This window comes from Debaryomyces fabryi (genome assembly GCF_001447935.2).
Source record: "Debaryomyces fabryi strain CBS 789 chromosome Unknown contig00009, whole genome shotgun sequence".
Taxonomy (NCBI): Eukaryota; Fungi; Ascomycota; class Pichiomycetes; order Serinales; family Debaryomycetaceae; genus Debaryomyces; species Debaryomyces fabryi.
In genome coordinates, this window is record NW_015385435.1 from 113,659 (window position 1) to 129,320 (window position 15,662).

The 15,662-nt window shown below is 35.9% G+C and overlaps 8 protein-coding genes across 8 annotated transcripts; 5 read left to right on the forward strand and 3 right to left on the reverse strand.

Moving 5' to 3' along the window:
- Positions 1 to 162: 162 nt before the first annotated feature.
- Positions 163 to 2,079, forward strand: AC631_00801 (uncharacterized protein; the record flags this gene model as incomplete). Its single annotated transcript, XM_015609631.1, has 1 exon — positions 163 to 2,079. One exon carries the CDS (start codon positions 163 to 165, stop codon positions 2,077 to 2,079), a length of 1,917 nt encoding a protein of 638 aa, XP_015469587.1.
- Positions 2,080 to 3,017: 938 nt separating this feature from the next.
- Positions 3,018 to 3,587, forward strand: MET28 (Met28p; the record flags this gene model as incomplete). The annotated part of the gene is made up of 1 exon (XM_015609632.1): positions 3,018 to 3,587. One exon carries the CDS (start codon positions 3,018 to 3,020, stop codon positions 3,585 to 3,587), a length of 570 nt encoding a protein of 189 aa, XP_015469588.1.
- Positions 3,588 to 4,629: 1,042 nt separating this feature from the next.
- Positions 4,630 to 9,591, forward strand: RIM15 (protein kinase; the record flags this gene model as incomplete). Its single annotated transcript, XM_015609633.1, has 1 exon — positions 4,630 to 9,591. The coding sequence occupies one exon, from the start codon at positions 4,630 to 4,632 to the stop codon at positions 9,589 to 9,591; it is 4,962 nt and encodes a 1,653-aa protein (XP_015469589.1).
- Positions 9,592 to 9,700: 109 nt separating this feature from the next.
- On the reverse strand, positions 9,701 to 10,570 carry REX2 (Rex2p; the record flags this gene model as incomplete). Its single annotated transcript, XM_015609634.1, has 1 exon — positions 9,701 to 10,570. One exon carries the CDS (start codon positions 10,568 to 10,570, stop codon positions 9,701 to 9,703), a length of 870 nt encoding a protein of 289 aa, XP_015469590.1.
- A 103-nt stretch (positions 10,571 to 10,673) lies between these two features.
- Positions 10,674 to 11,201, forward strand: AC631_00805 (uncharacterized protein; the record flags this gene model as incomplete). The annotated part of the gene is made up of 1 exon (XM_015609635.1): positions 10,674 to 11,201. The coding sequence occupies one exon, from the start codon at positions 10,674 to 10,676 to the stop codon at positions 11,199 to 11,201; it is 528 nt and encodes a 175-aa protein (XP_015469591.1).
- Positions 11,202 to 11,248: 47 nt separating this feature from the next.
- On the reverse strand, positions 11,249 to 11,749 carry ACB1 (long-chain fatty acid transporter; the record flags this gene model as incomplete). Its single annotated transcript, XM_015609636.1, has 2 exons — positions 11,249 to 11,482; positions 11,723 to 11,749. The coding sequence occupies 2 exons, from the start codon at positions 11,747 to 11,749 to the stop codon at positions 11,249 to 11,251; spliced, it is 261 nt and encodes an 86-aa protein (XP_015469592.1).
- Positions 11,750 to 12,455: 706 nt separating this feature from the next.
- On the forward strand, positions 12,456 to 13,172 carry AC631_00807 (uncharacterized protein; the record flags this gene model as incomplete). Its single annotated transcript, XM_015609637.1, has 1 exon — positions 12,456 to 13,172. One exon carries the CDS (start codon positions 12,456 to 12,458, stop codon positions 13,170 to 13,172), a length of 717 nt encoding a protein of 238 aa, XP_015469593.1.
- Positions 13,173 to 13,522: 350 nt separating this feature from the next.
- RTF1 (Rtf1p) lies at positions 13,523 to 15,166 on the reverse strand (the record flags this gene model as incomplete). The annotated part of the gene is made up of 1 exon (XM_015609638.1): positions 13,523 to 15,166. One exon carries the CDS (start codon positions 15,164 to 15,166, stop codon positions 13,523 to 13,525), a length of 1,644 nt encoding a protein of 547 aa, XP_015469594.1.
- Between the last annotated feature and the right edge of the window lie 496 nt (positions 15,167 to 15,662).

Consider the following 15,662-nt stretch of genomic DNA (forward strand, 5'->3'; position numbering starts at 1 on the left):
GACGACCTAAAACCTGATTCTGGAAATCAGGTGACCCTAGTAATTGCTCTTAAATATACTTGATAAGGAGAATAAGTATCCCTAAATTATATTTTGATCATTCTTCTACAAGCTAATTAGATATAAAATAAAGTATTAGCAAAAGAGAGTTATAAAGTTATAATGCGTTCTTCATCATTCGGAGAAGATCAGATATGGTTGACCAACAGTCAAGGATCGCCTTCGCAAAGAAGGTCGTCTGCGTTTGACTCGATATGGGCCAACAGTAATAACAACACAGGTATGGGAACAGGAGTTCCGAGAAGCGGTGGAAACAGTGGTGGAAACAGCGTGTCTAGTGGCTCGGGAGCTGGAGGAGCTAATAGTCAGGGACCACCAGGAGCTGGCAGTCCGAATGGGCCGGGTGTACCAAGTGGACCCACAGTTCCAAATGGAGCCAATGCTAATATTTGGTCCATGAATCGTGGTAGTGTTGGAGCACCGAATGATTTCGTATCACAGATGCCGCAAATGTTTAACAGGAACTCATTTGCAGGCCAGGTACATTCATTCAGCCCAAAGTCACCTCCGCAATCCGAGTACGAGAATTTGGGGCAATACGGGATTAATTTGAGGAGACACTCGTATGGAGATGTGTACAACCATAAAAATGCTGGGGTTGGTAAACAACCTTCGCTTTCAACATTGCCTCCTAACCCTAACTTCTTGCTGGATGACAGCACTTTGGAAATGGTTAATGAATATTTTGAGAAGGACCCACACGAGAGAGTTAAGGTGACGGTCCTGTTGTTGAACGAAAGATATTTTGACGAGGAGAAGTACTTAGGAGAATCTTACCAGTTACCCAAATTCCCTATTGAAAATTCTCTTAGGAATTATCAATTGGTTCTTGTTGGATTTAAGGCAGGAAGAATCGATGTATTTTATTTGCCAGCATCTAATGAAGTTGCGAATTTGAAGGTTGGGGATTTAGTTATCGTCGAGGCAGACAGAGGAAGGGATTTAGGAAAAATCTTCAAGATGAACATTTCTATTGATGAGGCAAGGTTGATGAAATTATTGCAGTTTCAAGAGCAACAGGCCGCATTATCTGAAAATGATGTTGTTACGGATTTATCTGTTAAAAATTTGAATTTCCAAACTTCTCCTATATCACCACCTACGTTACACTACCCTAAGCCTATAATTTCGTTGGCTCAACCAAATGATATACTACAGATTTTAAACAAAAAGCAGGATGAAGAGAAGGCTTGCAGACTTTGCTTGGCGAAGATTGCAAATATTACTAATGCTACTAGCAATGGTAACGAATTAATTCCTCCTAATGGACCTACTTCCACTAACTCCATGGATTTGTTACAGATGAAATTGATTGATGCAGAATATCAGTTTGATAGGAAAAAATTAATATTCTATTACTCAACACATAAGCGAATCGATTTTAGGGATTTGGTAAGAGAATTATTTAGAATTTATAAGACAAGAATCTGGATGTGTGCTGTTATTGGAATTCCTTATATCCCAAATGCTGGTTTGCAAAATTATGTCAGTCCTATTTTAAATAACTCTAATACTTCTAACGAACAATATAAACCAGCAACAGAGGGTAATCAACCATTCAATCAATTCAACATGGGACCCGATCCACATACAAATGTTCCATTTCAAAATTTTGCGGCAGGGCCAGGACACGGGCCAGGGTCAGGACCCATGTCTATGGCAGGACCTAGCGCGCCAGGACCAAATGGACATTTCCAGGTTCAGGAACAATATAATAGATCGGCACCTGCAACCTCAGGGGGACAAGGTGCCGGTCCAATGTCAGCATCTGGACATATGCCATTAATTAACGATCCGTTTAGACAATCAATGGGGCAGCATCCCTTCCCACCTTACTCTGACGGAAGATTATCATATCAAGGGTATTATGGTGATTATAATAGAAGATTGTCTATGCAAGGGCAAGGAGAAATTCCTCGGAAGTTCCTTAATGGAAAGGGAGATGGAAGTGAAAAAGAGCAGGACTCAAACAACGAATCATTTGTTTTAAAATCATTAGTTGATTCTATTGACCATTGATAGTATGCGTATAAGCGGTAGCAGCGCTGATTTTGACTGCAACCGACAAATGCATGTCATTTATATTACCATACCAATGGAACTTCAAAAATCAATGACTATGAAAGAACTGAGATCTATGATACAATATTAAATTATTAAACAAAACGCTTAAACTAGATAATTAATTTATATGGGTAGGAAAATAGGATATAGATAAAATAATTGGTTGCGGAAATATAAATGGCTAGATTAATATATGAACTACTTTACTTTGTTTACAGAACGACTAGCTAGCTGAAATTTAAAGGAGTAAATATATAATATTGCAGTCGTACTCATGGTGACTATCTTTTTGACTCTTTCGAAATTATCGTTTTATCATTACTGAATTTTTGTTTTATCATTACTGAATTTATAGAATATCTCTTAAGTTAGATTAATCCATTTAACCATTCCTCCTGAAAGTGATGGAAAATACCCAGCTCTCATATACAAAAAACGCTTAGTAGTAATAGTGATGCCTAATTAATTAGTGTCTAGTCTAACTACATGGAATTATAGTCGCAGATGATTCATCTCACTTTCCGAGTCTGAGTCATACCGGTTTCGGCGTGGAGCGAAGTCAAGAGTTCATTGAAGATTTACTAGTAATATAGATAGATCGATAGATAGAGTAGCTACGTGTCTCATATACGTGGTAGGACAATGCCCCATACCAGGAGTTCTCATCTATACCAAATATGTATTATATATAGTAGGCTTGATTAAAATAATAGGAAACATGCGCTGTATTTGTAATTGAATTAGTAATTAAGTCGGATAAAAATTTTTTCATTTTTTTTGTGCGCTTAATCGATTTTTTTCATCAATATTTATACTTATATCGTAGCAATCTAAATCTTTTTATGATATACTTCATCATATAGCTACGAAAGACACGATATATATCATACAATATGAATTTTCAAGCAACTGATTATTTGAACGATCTCAATATAGATTTCGAAAACGTGTCTCCAAACACAGAGCACTCTACCAATGATTTGGATTTGTTTAGTCAATCTGAATTTTTTGATTTGGATGTGTTTGCTAAGGATACTACGGCGCCAACGAAGCAACAACAATATGCCATAAAACAGGAACAAGACCAAGATTTTGGATTATTATTGAATTTGGAAGAATCAGAAGTGAGTCCTGTGAACCAGCAATTTGAACAAGAACAAAGCATAGAACAACAAACCCCTTCAGATCCATCCATGGAAGACAAGAGGAAAAGAAACACAGCAGCTAGCGCTAGATTTCGTATCAAGAAGAAGATGAAGGAACAGCAAATGCAACAAAAATCCAAGGAATTACAAGACAGAGTGATAGGGTTAGAAAAGAAATTGAAAACCTTAGAAATGGAAAACAAATGCTTAAAGAACTTGATAGTGAAACAAAACGAACAAAAAAATAGCGATTTGTTAGAAAATATCAAAAAAAGATCCGTAGTTGATACTTTTTCCACATTCGAATACACTAAATAAGCATGGAATTGAATTGCATATTGATATAATCCATCCCGGTGAAATGCTTATTTTAAAACTTATAATTAGTCGTATGCCCTTATTGAAGTGCTATGATTAATATTGTTAAATCCAACTTTAACACCTAGATCCAACTCTAATGATTAACGACTTTTAATTCTTCAACACGAAGGTTTTTTAATTATTTCCAACAAATAATTAAATATTTTTATATTTTGTATTTACTTGTAGTTAGAAACTTACATTAAAAAGAATAGTACCTATTTAATAATTCCCAATCAGTAGGAGTTTTGAGCGTATCTGCGGTGAACTCTATCTTGACAGAGGCTGATGTCTAGAATACTTTGGCTAACGAGAGCCTTTTCCTTCCAGAGAATACTAATGAAGTGTTCGCTATGTACAACGGGCCAATTTGCCGGCAATCAAACCTCGCCTTTTCTGGAAGAGTAATCTACTGATAAACTAAATGCGCCTTAGAGTAGAGTGTCTATTTTTTTTGTTACTATTCGCTTACTTTTATCATATTGCATTGTAATTAAACAAGCCAGGATCTACAACACGTATTTAGCATATCGCTTGCTTCATATCTACCTCTTTATCTATGTTCCTTGATTCTCTATAAATTAATATTTTATTATTGTATTAAGGCTTAAGTGCGCGAAAAGAAAGTGATAAGAATAACCGCTAATTTAAAATCTCCTCTAATAACTATTGAACATATCCAAGTTAATAGTACTTCATAGAGAAGTTGTATCGTTTCATTAGGGTCGTTATAACTATAATTAATTCTGAAGATTCGATAAACAGACAAAACCAAAATAATAATCCCATAAATCATAATTCACATGAAGCATTACATGAGACGTATAACGAGACGGATATAGACAAGTCAATATTCAATGCTCCACGTTTTGAACTCTCCGAATCTAATATTAAGGAATTAGAAAGGTCAGTTTCTCCATGTGAAATCTCTCTAGTTCATACGAATAATGACTATGAAGGCAGCTCAGAAGCTAGGGGTGAAGAAAATCGGAAACCTAATATGGATTTCCCTAATTTTGTAGAGATTATCCAAGAACAAATAGACTTAAGATTGGCATCTTCTGATAATCCTACAGCAGTAATGGAATTGGATCTCGACGGGAATATACGGTATTTAAGTCAGAACTGGGAAACCATTGTGGGGACAAAGATTAAAAAGATTGTAAATAAACCAATTTCAAATATTATTATTGGTAATGACGATGACTCAAAAGTATTCAATAGCTCGATAGAACTGATGATAAGAGATGATGGTAGCTATAAAGTGAAATTTGTTACAGCAACAGATGATAAATATTCCTCAACTTTTGCTGAATCACATTCAAGCGGAAAGATAACACCACATAATTCGTTAGAAGATGTAACTAAAGACATACCCATACAGGATTTACAATATGATCCTACGCCTAATTATAATACCAACTCGGAGAGCGATTCATCCAGCAGTACCAGTTCAAAATTATCTAACAATGGTAACGTAATTGAGTTAGAAGCTCAAGGTATATTAATTCACGATTCGAAGACTAAATTACCTACGCATTCAATATGGACAATCAAACCATTTATTCATATTGATCTTGATTTAACATTACCTGACCAATTGATTAGTTTGTTGGGGTTTGGATCAGAGATATTTGAAGGATATCTTGTAAGCCTAAAAGAGCTAGGAATTATTGACGAGGACTCTGTCCCTCAGCCAAAAACCATTCTTTGTCGAATTTGCGAACAGAATGTACCAGCTTGGTTTATTGAAAAACACAGCGATCTTTGTATTGTTGAACACAGGGTAAGTGAAGATTTACAAGTGTGTCATGATGCTATTTCAAACCAAAAAGACTTAATCCTCAAGCTTTCTGAAAATATTTGGATACAACAGTCTCAGATATCCCAAAATGTGAATAACTCAGCTTCTGTATCACCTTCTTCATCACCTCCGTCTTCGTCATCAAGTTCAATAAATCTGATGAACTCTTCAACTAGTATGATATTAGACTACAAGGGTCTCCCATTACCGAAGATAAGTCCAATGGAATCCCCAAGATTGTCGAATCAAGTATTGGTTAAAAATGCCTCTGCTCTCCAATCACTCCAGACCAAGAAATTTCCATTCGGAGTTTTTCAAAGATTAGTCGAATTCTGCGATGAAGCTCTCCAAATAAATCCAGCCGATACCAATGAAGTTGGGAGTTTTCAATTTAGTCCTAACTCTGAAAGAGCTATTAATTTTGTTCTCAATTGGAAGGCATATGAGACGTCAGATTTATCTATTCGAACACTTATAGAAGATACGCAAATCCTCGTGAATGATAAAATTGATACGCTATCAAGGTTATTATCAATTTTACAATATTCTGAGAAGATTAAGAATGAAGTTGATGAATTAGTTTTGCAAACTGTGAGAGAAACAGTCGCAAAAATAAAAGAACAAACAATGATGAATGAACAAAACCACGATTCTGTTTATTCCTACGATGACAATGACTCTACTGCAATATTTTCGAATGAGAATGATCAAAAACCTTCAGGAGATGAATTAGAGGTTCCCAAACTTTCTACAAACAATTCTACCAATCTTTCAATTCAATCTCCTCAACCGTCGCGAACAAGAAGTCCTCAGTCTAAGTTATTCGCGGAACCATACGTAAAAGATGAAGTTAAGTCCAACCAATCTATAACACCCAGGGATATATTACTCAGAGGTAGAACTTCGAGTGGGTTACTGACAAATTCATTATCCACATCATCACTATCTGCTAATTCAAGAAGTCATTCCAGAAATCGTTCTAAAGATAATAACTTAGCTGAATCATTGCATGACTTAGATTTAAGTAAAAAGTCGTCGGAAGGATTGTCAAACAACTCGTCATATTCTTCACCAAGGCGGCATTTATCACCTGTTCCATATATTGAAAAGCAAAACTTATCCTCATTTCAAAGAAATACCAACTCTAGATTCGAAACTAACACTCCATTATCATCTCCATCATTTGCTCATACTGAGTTTCAACATAGCGACAAAGGCGGTCATATATATGAAAAGAGGGCAGGTACAGGAGGTTGGCATAATCATAATATTTCGTTGAACTTAAATTTTAATTCGAACAAGAATTCAACGAACAAACCACCATTATCTCCTTTGTTGGTTTCTCTGACTCCAACAAGCAAACCATCAACCGGTGATATTAGAGATTATGAGGTGCTAAAAGCTATTAGTAAGGGTGCTTTTGGATCGGTCTTTTTAGCTAAAAGAAAATTGACAGGAGATTATGTAGCGATTAAGTGTTTGAAAAAAAGAGATATGGTAGCCAAAAATCAAATCTTAAATGTGAAATCCGAAAGGGCTGTTATGATGAGACAGACCGATTCACCTTATGTTGCTCAATTATATAGCAGCTTCCAGACCAGAGATTATCTTTATTTGGTTATGGAATATTTGAATGGTGGTGACTGTGCAACACTACTAAAGGTATTAGGTACTTTGGGAAATGAGTGGGCTAAAAGATACGTGGCTGAGGTAGTGGTGGGTGTTGATGATTTGCACAAAAGAGGTATAATTCATAGAGATTTAAAGCCGGATAATTTAGTCATAGATAGTAAGGGGCATTTAAAATTGACGGATTTCGGTTTGTCCAGAATGGGAGTTGTGGGGAGACAAACTAGAGCTCAAAGAAAGAGTAGTACATCGGAACAAGCAATCGATTTATTCCGAAAAAGCCTTAATCAAGCAAATCAAACTGCATTTGCCAATGTATCAGGGTTAGGATTAACAAGTGCTAATGACTCGCCATCGTCCGAGGCTAGCGTACATAAAAGGAATACATCTGATACTTTGTTCTCATTATCACCAAGTTTTGACCATGCAAAATTGACCCCTGCTTCAGCAGCTGGTTCACTGTTGATTTCTCCTCTTGTACCATTTAGTGACACGTTCGGACAACCTTTAAGTCAACAATCTCAACCAAGTCCTCTTCAGATGCCACAGCAAAAGCAAGGGAATAATAGGCAAAGTTTTGCTGGTAGTTTTAAAGGTGGTTCCGGAAGAACAGGATCAGGCTCGTTAGAATCACCGTTATTAAAGCCAGTGCTAGCGAGAACAGCATCAGAGTCCTCCTTTTCAATTACTGAGGATGATTATCCAACGCTTTCATCTCACAATCAAGATGTTGTGAATTCTTATGCGTTGTTTGACCCTGAGAATGAAGACTCTTCTGAAATGAAAAATTTTGTGGGAACTCCAGATTACTTAGCACCAGAAACTATTTCCGGTGAAACGCAAAGTGAATCTTCCGATTGGTGGTCTCTAGGATGTATATTATTTGAATTTTTATTTGGGTATCCACCATTTCATGCTGATACTCCAGATAAAGTCTTCAAAAATATTTTGAATTGTGAAATAGACTGGCCACCATTATCAGAAGAAGAAGAACTAGAAATATGCCCAGCAACAGCAAAAGATTTGATTAAAAAACTATTAACCTTGAAACCCGAAGAAAGATTAGGATACAATGGAGCAGATGAAATAAAAAGACATCCATACTTTAGAGAAATTAACTGGTTTACATTATTTGAGGAGGTTCCTTCATTCATTCCTACTCTGGATGATCCAGAATCTACGGACTACTTTGATAATAGAGGTGCTGATATATCACATTTTCCCAAAGAAGATTCGGACGAGGAAAGCAAATTAATGACTAATGCGGCGTCCATCAACACTACTGAATTCGGTTCCCCTTCATTAAATTGCAAGACGAATACTGATGATGTTTTGGATTCAAATATTGGGGATTTTGAAAATGCTAGTGCTAGTGGAACTGGTAGCAATACTAATAGTAACAACAGCAATAGCTATGGTAATGGATCCAGTAATAGTGTCACGGGGAATGGAAAACGGGAAAGACGAGGTAGTAGATTGGCTGACCCTAGTGAGTTTGGATCATTTCATTTTAGAAACCTACATGTGTTGGAAAAAGCCAATAAGGATGTAATTAATAGATTGAAAAATGAACATCTAGAGCATAGAAATAGTTTTTCATCTTCATCATCAGAGTCCACTACAAACTCTAGGTCAAGAGGATTTTCATTCAGTGGAACGAGTAATAATAACAGCCCGGGAAATCCCTTTAAGAGGCCGGTTTCGCCTATAAATTATCTAAACCATAGATCTTCCTCTCCTAATAGATTTGAGAAAGAAAGTCAATCGTCTCCACAGTCTGCTATTTACAAACAAGAAAGAGTGGGGTCTGCGGTAAGTACCTATTCATCTGGCGATGAATACCCATTTGATGTGGGTAAAGTATCTCCAGGTTCAGAGAGTATTAAAGGTCACAATCACAGATCATCAGTGCACTCATTATCAAGACAAGTATTCAAACCTCCTACAAATGACTTTTCACCATCCAGTTCTGATAATGAAGATTCAAAATCACTGGCACTATTAAGAGTGAGGAAAAGACGGGAGAGTGTTCGCAGACAAGGCAGCAGTGAAGGCTCTTTTTCAAGACTCGGAAGTAAACATAGTGAAGAACTAATTCGTCCCAAATTGCATGAGCTTGACGTGCTATACTGTGAACCAATCCCAATTGTACGTCACACCATATCCAAGTTGATGGATACATTGGGATGCATAGTCGTATCTGTATCTGACGGTGACGAATTAATTCGTCGTGCTACAAGTCAGGTTAAATTTGACTTAATATTTACTGCTTTGAAATCATCTAAGGTAGAAGCTCCAGATGCAGTTAAGTTAATTAAATATACCAGTGGTATAAACTCTAATACTCCAATAATCGCAATCACTGGATTCTCTAAGGAGGCCATTCAATCGGAAGCATTCGACGATGTTCTCGAAAAACCAATTGACATAGATAGCCTTAAGAATTGTTTAAGGAAGTTTTGTTATAATTCAACTGTACTTGATGATGAAGCTATTGAATCAGACACAGAGGGTGATCTGAAGAAATAATGTAAGTAGTTATTTATGCTATACTATAATAATTATTAATTTCAATTTTTTATGCGACGAACTTCAAATAACCAATTATATCCCAGTATGTAATTCATCTAAGAAATAGCTATTGTTCGTTGGTGTTGGTTTCGTTTTCCAAGTTTTTATTTTTTTCTATCAATTCTTTAGTGTCTAGTTCACTTTTAAGGTAGTTTTGCTTGTACCATTTCAATTGATTAATACTTTCCAAAATATCAGATCTAGCAGTATGATTACCTTCTTTCTTTGGAAATAATTTCATTAATCCTGGATTATGTCTGTAACCAACTTCCATTATAGAGGAAACATCAATTAGTCTGTAATGCAAATAGTCAATAATCTTTGGAAATTCTCTCATCATAAAGAATTTATCCATATGTATAGAATTACCTGCCATAATACCTTTATTTGGTTGCACGTATTGCTTTATGTATTCCAACAATTCATCTTCAATTTTAGATAATTTGCATTGAGGATTCTCTAGAACTTTAGCAGTCAAACCTGACTTTCCATGTTGATTGACACACCATTCGTTCATTCCATCCAATACTTCTTTCGGGTAGTATACCGTAGATTCAAATCCTTTTTCGTCTATTATTTCCAAGTTCCCGTCAGTTATAACGCAACAAATTTCAATAATATGGTCCTGAAAAACATCTAAACCGGTCATCTCACAATCTATCCAAACTAGAGGTTTCCAAATAGGTTTCTTCGAATTGATTATATTTTGCATCATAGACTGTAAGTCTGTTTCAGGCTTCATATCATTCTTGAGTTGTCTAGTAGCGGTTTCAACTGTTGCGGTAGTGGTAACTTTTGATGACGAAATTCCACTTACATCTTCATTTTCAACAGATAATTTTATTTTCTTGTTTGGAGCATTCTGCGAGAGATTCAGAGTAGACATAATACGTGACAATAACTTTGGATATCTATGTCTTGTGATATAGCTAATCATATCATATATTATCGTTTAAATTTGAACGCGATGAACCGACTGGTGAGATTTATAATGAAAAATATCATTTAGTATCTTTCACAAGAAAAGCATCTATCACAGAATGTTTGGTGCAAACAAATCTTCAAATGCAGTATGTGGAATTGATAAATTCTACATAGCATATTTCTTAATCCATATACCCATTACCTTGATTATTGATTCGTGTATCATAATTCCAGATGAACAGAGATTTCAATTCCAAAAACAATTCTTGGAGTTCCACATTTCTAACAACAAAGACTTTTTACTTGTTAGCTTACCACTTTGGTTAAAGGTATTCGGTCTATTTGAATTATTTGTACAATTACCATTTTTTGCCATTGGGGCTTTTATGCTCGTAAAGCAAATGAAACAAGTGTATCCATGTATGTTGATTTATGGATTCAACGCATCATTTACAACATTAGTATGCTTGGTACACATATTATGTGACTACGAGAGGTTCGACTTGACTGCCGTCGATTCTTATAAACTAGCTGCATTATATATTCCATACTTAGTGATTCCCCTTGTGATGTTGGTGGACTATTCAATAAGAATAAACAAGTCTATAATGACTCATATCCCTCCAACTAAAAAGAATATATAGATTATACATGCAACTATAAAATTTTATCAAGACCTGTAACTTTAAATCTATTGGTATTTTGCCAATAACTCGTCAGCAAACTTGATGTATTGCTGTTCGGCTTCTTCTTGAGAAGTACCCTTTAACTTGTCCCATGATTTCCACTTGTACTTAGCCTTGAAGTTGAAGGCACTTGGTTCAGCCGTGTCATTATCACCAACAGTGGCTTGCTTGTACAATCCGTACAAATCCAACAATTCGTCGTCGGAGGGACGTTTGGTCAACTTTTGGACCGCATCAGCCTAATATCGTTAGTAATTATCCCAAATACCCATATGCGGTCTCCCTAAACTCAATTGTGACCACTAAACAAATTATATCTCCCAAACTCTCATATCTCTACTTCCCCTCTAGTTAGTGCTACGTTGCCCCAGAAAGAACATATATCAAGTTGACTTTTCCTCCCGGTCTAAACCGTGCCCTTTCGTCTTAATTTTGGCACTAACCAGTTAAAGAACCCTTCGCGTACATAAAACACATACTTTTTCAGTAAATTCTTGAGAAACCATGGTAATTATAATCTCTTGCTGTTTTAAAAGTGGTAGGTTCTGATCTGATATCAGGACACTTAAATATATACCAGCGTGTGTAACTCAAATCTCCTCGGCTAATACACGCTAAAATTACCCAAAACATCAATACACCACAAATATGAAAACAAACCCATACATCAAACTATTTCTAGAAATAATGTCGCATTCAGCATTACGCATTTCACATTTTTTTTCAATGTCGTATAACCATCATCGATGACTTTTGTAAACTTTTGCGAACGGCTCTGATCGGAGATATCCCTTTTAGGCCTAAACCTAGCCGTCCCGAATGGAGTATTTAGGGCGCTTAATAATCGCTCGGCTCCTAAGGCCATGCTATTTACTGAGCGGATAACGGAGATAATTTGTTTCCGACGGGTTTAAACCTTGTTATTTCTAATCCAGCTGCAAATTAAAGGTAAATTAGGGATGGATTATAAATAGAGTATAATTTTACTTGCAAAGAAATTGACCATTTCTAAGCGTGCATGAATACGATAATTTATCAAAGTATATATAAATAGCCGTTCTCCATTATCTTAACATTGGGAATAGTGGTTTTAAAGTAGTGAACATTGTTAGACACAATTTGGATATAAATTGATAATTTGCCTAGGCATTGTGGCAGCGAGAGCGATATTTTTTACAGTGCGCAAGAATATACTAAGAACACGAAAACACAATGAAGAGTGAACCTTTAAACAATCCATGGAAACTTCAGTATGATGAAGTGTTGGAACAATATCATTATATCAATGTAATTGATAACACAATTACTTTCGATTTACCGTGCGAGGTTAACTACACACCCGAGTTAATAAGGCCGAAATCGATATTTCACATGAAGAAAAGATCCAGTTCATCCCGGATGCTGGAACTGGAAATGTGCAAACAGATGAGTTGGGGGTCATCGGACAGTTCGTTGCTGGAAACATCGAAAAAGAAGTCGTTATTGGGAAAATTGGGATCGGTATTAAGATATAAGCATCGGCCGGAGGTCGCGGATGCCGATGTAATTGCCGCAAAAGACACAGACAGAAAGACGGATAATACAGAAGAGAGCGACGACGAGATGAGCGACGTCAATAATTACAACTACGACCGCACGATAGGAGTTTCTACCGAGTCATTTGGTGACGTTGACAGTATGATCAGCGGGCTCGATGACGCATATCTCTTGGATAATTCCACCAATTTGAAGAATTTTGCAGGAACATCGGTGAACAACGAAGCATACTACGAGTCGTTTAGCTCGAGCAGTTCAAGTAATTCAATCCATTCGTATTACTCTAATTTGCCATATGAGTACGAAGAAATTGACGGATCTGAGCTTGATTACGATAAGGAAAGGGAAAGATATGAATTGAGATTACAATTCAGGGAAGAATTGGAAATCTAGGAATGGCATATTAGAATAAAGTGCCGATTAGAGGGTACTTTTGATGAATCATGATGTAGTTTTGATGTATTTTGCATTTTATTGTATATATTTTTATTCTTGTGTAAATATAAATTATTTGGTTAAATTGTACATGTAGGTGCAGTATGGTCACTGAGATTATGGTATTGCGACTAGTTTGATTACTTTAAGCCAAAAGGGTGACACTTGATGTAACGTAACCTTGATGACATTTACATCCGGAAAATTACGATATCGTAAAGCCTTCTTAGATTACAATGTTATATTTATTTTATATACTAATACAATTGTTTACGCACTAGATCATAACGCTGACATAATTGCGCTTATCAAATATTGATTTCCAAATCAAGATCAATTTCTTTGATCAACTTGTCCATGACTCCTAGACATCTATAGCTTGAGCGAGCAATTTTTGCTTCCTTCTCTGTCTTTTCAGCCACTAATGTTTCGTAGTTCATTTTGGCATCATCGATTGCTTTTTCATTTTCTTGGTTGATTAAATCTTGGTAGAACACCTTGGTTTTCGTCTTCAATCTAGAGAATGGATCACCTCCATCATATTCTGCCAACTTCCTTTGTTGAGATGACTTGGTTTCAACCCTATCGATGTTTAACAAGTTCAATTTTCTATTTCTTTCGTTCACTTTAGACATGGAGTTAGACGACTCTGAATTATTGTTCGACAGGGTTTGAGAAATTAATATTTGATCCAACTTGTGTAATTTATCACTCAACTCTTTAACTTTAGCTAAGTTGTTTTCTTGTTTGGCAATCTTTAATTGGTCCATTACCCTGGTTTTCTGGAAAACCGCATCGTAGCCTTGAATGTTGGACTGTAACTTTTGCTTTTTAGCAATCATTTCATTAACATCTTTATCTGAAACTCCTCTATTCAATAAGTATTGTAAGCTTTCGTATTTTTCATTTACATCATCTAGATAGGATATCTCTTCTCCAGTCTTGCTCAATTCATGCAAATATCTGTCAAATTCTTCAGGTAATATAGGGGAATCAGAAAAAATGCTCATGGGGAAATCTTTCTTTTGTTCTTTATTTTGATTCACTGTTAAATATATGTCACATTTAAAATTTGGAGTATTATATGCCTTTTCAGGTATGTTTTTGACGTCACTTATTTGTACCATTCTATACATTGGCTGCTTTGTTCTCTTGTCCATACCAATATTAATTCTAGCAAAGCAATCGATTATAGTCTCGGTAAAGTCACTGTAAAAACAATGTTTAAGTAAAATAGAACGCCCCACTCTAGTTCTATTTACATCTTCCAATTTAGCACGCTCATTGCTTCTCTTCTTGAATTTGGAGCTAGTTCCAGATCCCCAAACGACCTCATCTTCACCATATCCGTATTCATCTTCATCATCCTCAATAAAGCCCCGTTCATCATCGTCATCTTCTTCTCCTTCGTCGGAATAATCATCATAATCTCTTCTACTTTCTTTACGTGATTTTTGTTCCCTTTGCTTCCTCAATTCACTTAATTTGTCAAGTTTTGAACTTTTACCTGTTGGCTTAGTCCTATTACTAGATCTTGTGGCCTTAGCACCACCAGTAGCTTGCTGTTGTTGCTTCATTCTTTGCTGCAAGTACTTCTTTTCATTATAGCTTTCCATTTCCTGAGTTCTTTCGAACAATGTTTGTTCTCTTTGAATTTCATCCATAGCTAATAAGTTCTCACGATCTTCTTCATCCTTATATTTACCTTCAAGGGGATAAGGATTCACCAAATCATCTTCCTCTTCCTCGATCTCTTCATCACCTTCATCATCATCTTCTTCTTCACCTTGATCATCAAATTCTAAATCACTAGTGTCAACTCGCCTTTTCTTTGATGACCCAGTGCTATCACTAGACTTACTTTGACGCTTCAAAGGAACTTCAGATTCCACTTCGGATTCCGAGTCCCCTGCACCTGCTAATGCCAATAAATCATCATCTAAATCAGACATCTTTCTTTTAACTGCTTGATGATTAGTTAGCCTTGAAATCCTAGTACCAAAAATAATAATTAGTTGAACGTAATTCGTACTACGACATTTCTGTGAATTATGTCGTGAAATGTCGCGATAATATCTACAAGTAATCCTAACAACTGCTTTTGCTAGACCTATGGGCTAGAACATTTGTTGGAATCTACACTAAGATATCTTAAGGTATGATATGTGTGACCTGAGTACATTGTGAATATAACTTTCTTGAAGAAAAGAATCCTAGTCAATTATAATTGGAGGAACCCAGACGAAACTTGATGCATTTCAAATATAAAGCACCCAATTCCTATTCTTTCTAGTCAATTGGTGAACTTGAATGAATGTATAAATATAAAGAACTTTTAAGAAATTGAATGCCAGTATTGTTCCACGATAAAAAATGTAATCCTCAAGCGATAACTCATTTCAAAAGAACTTTGATAAATTACAACTTAAAACTAATTCAAACAGCTAA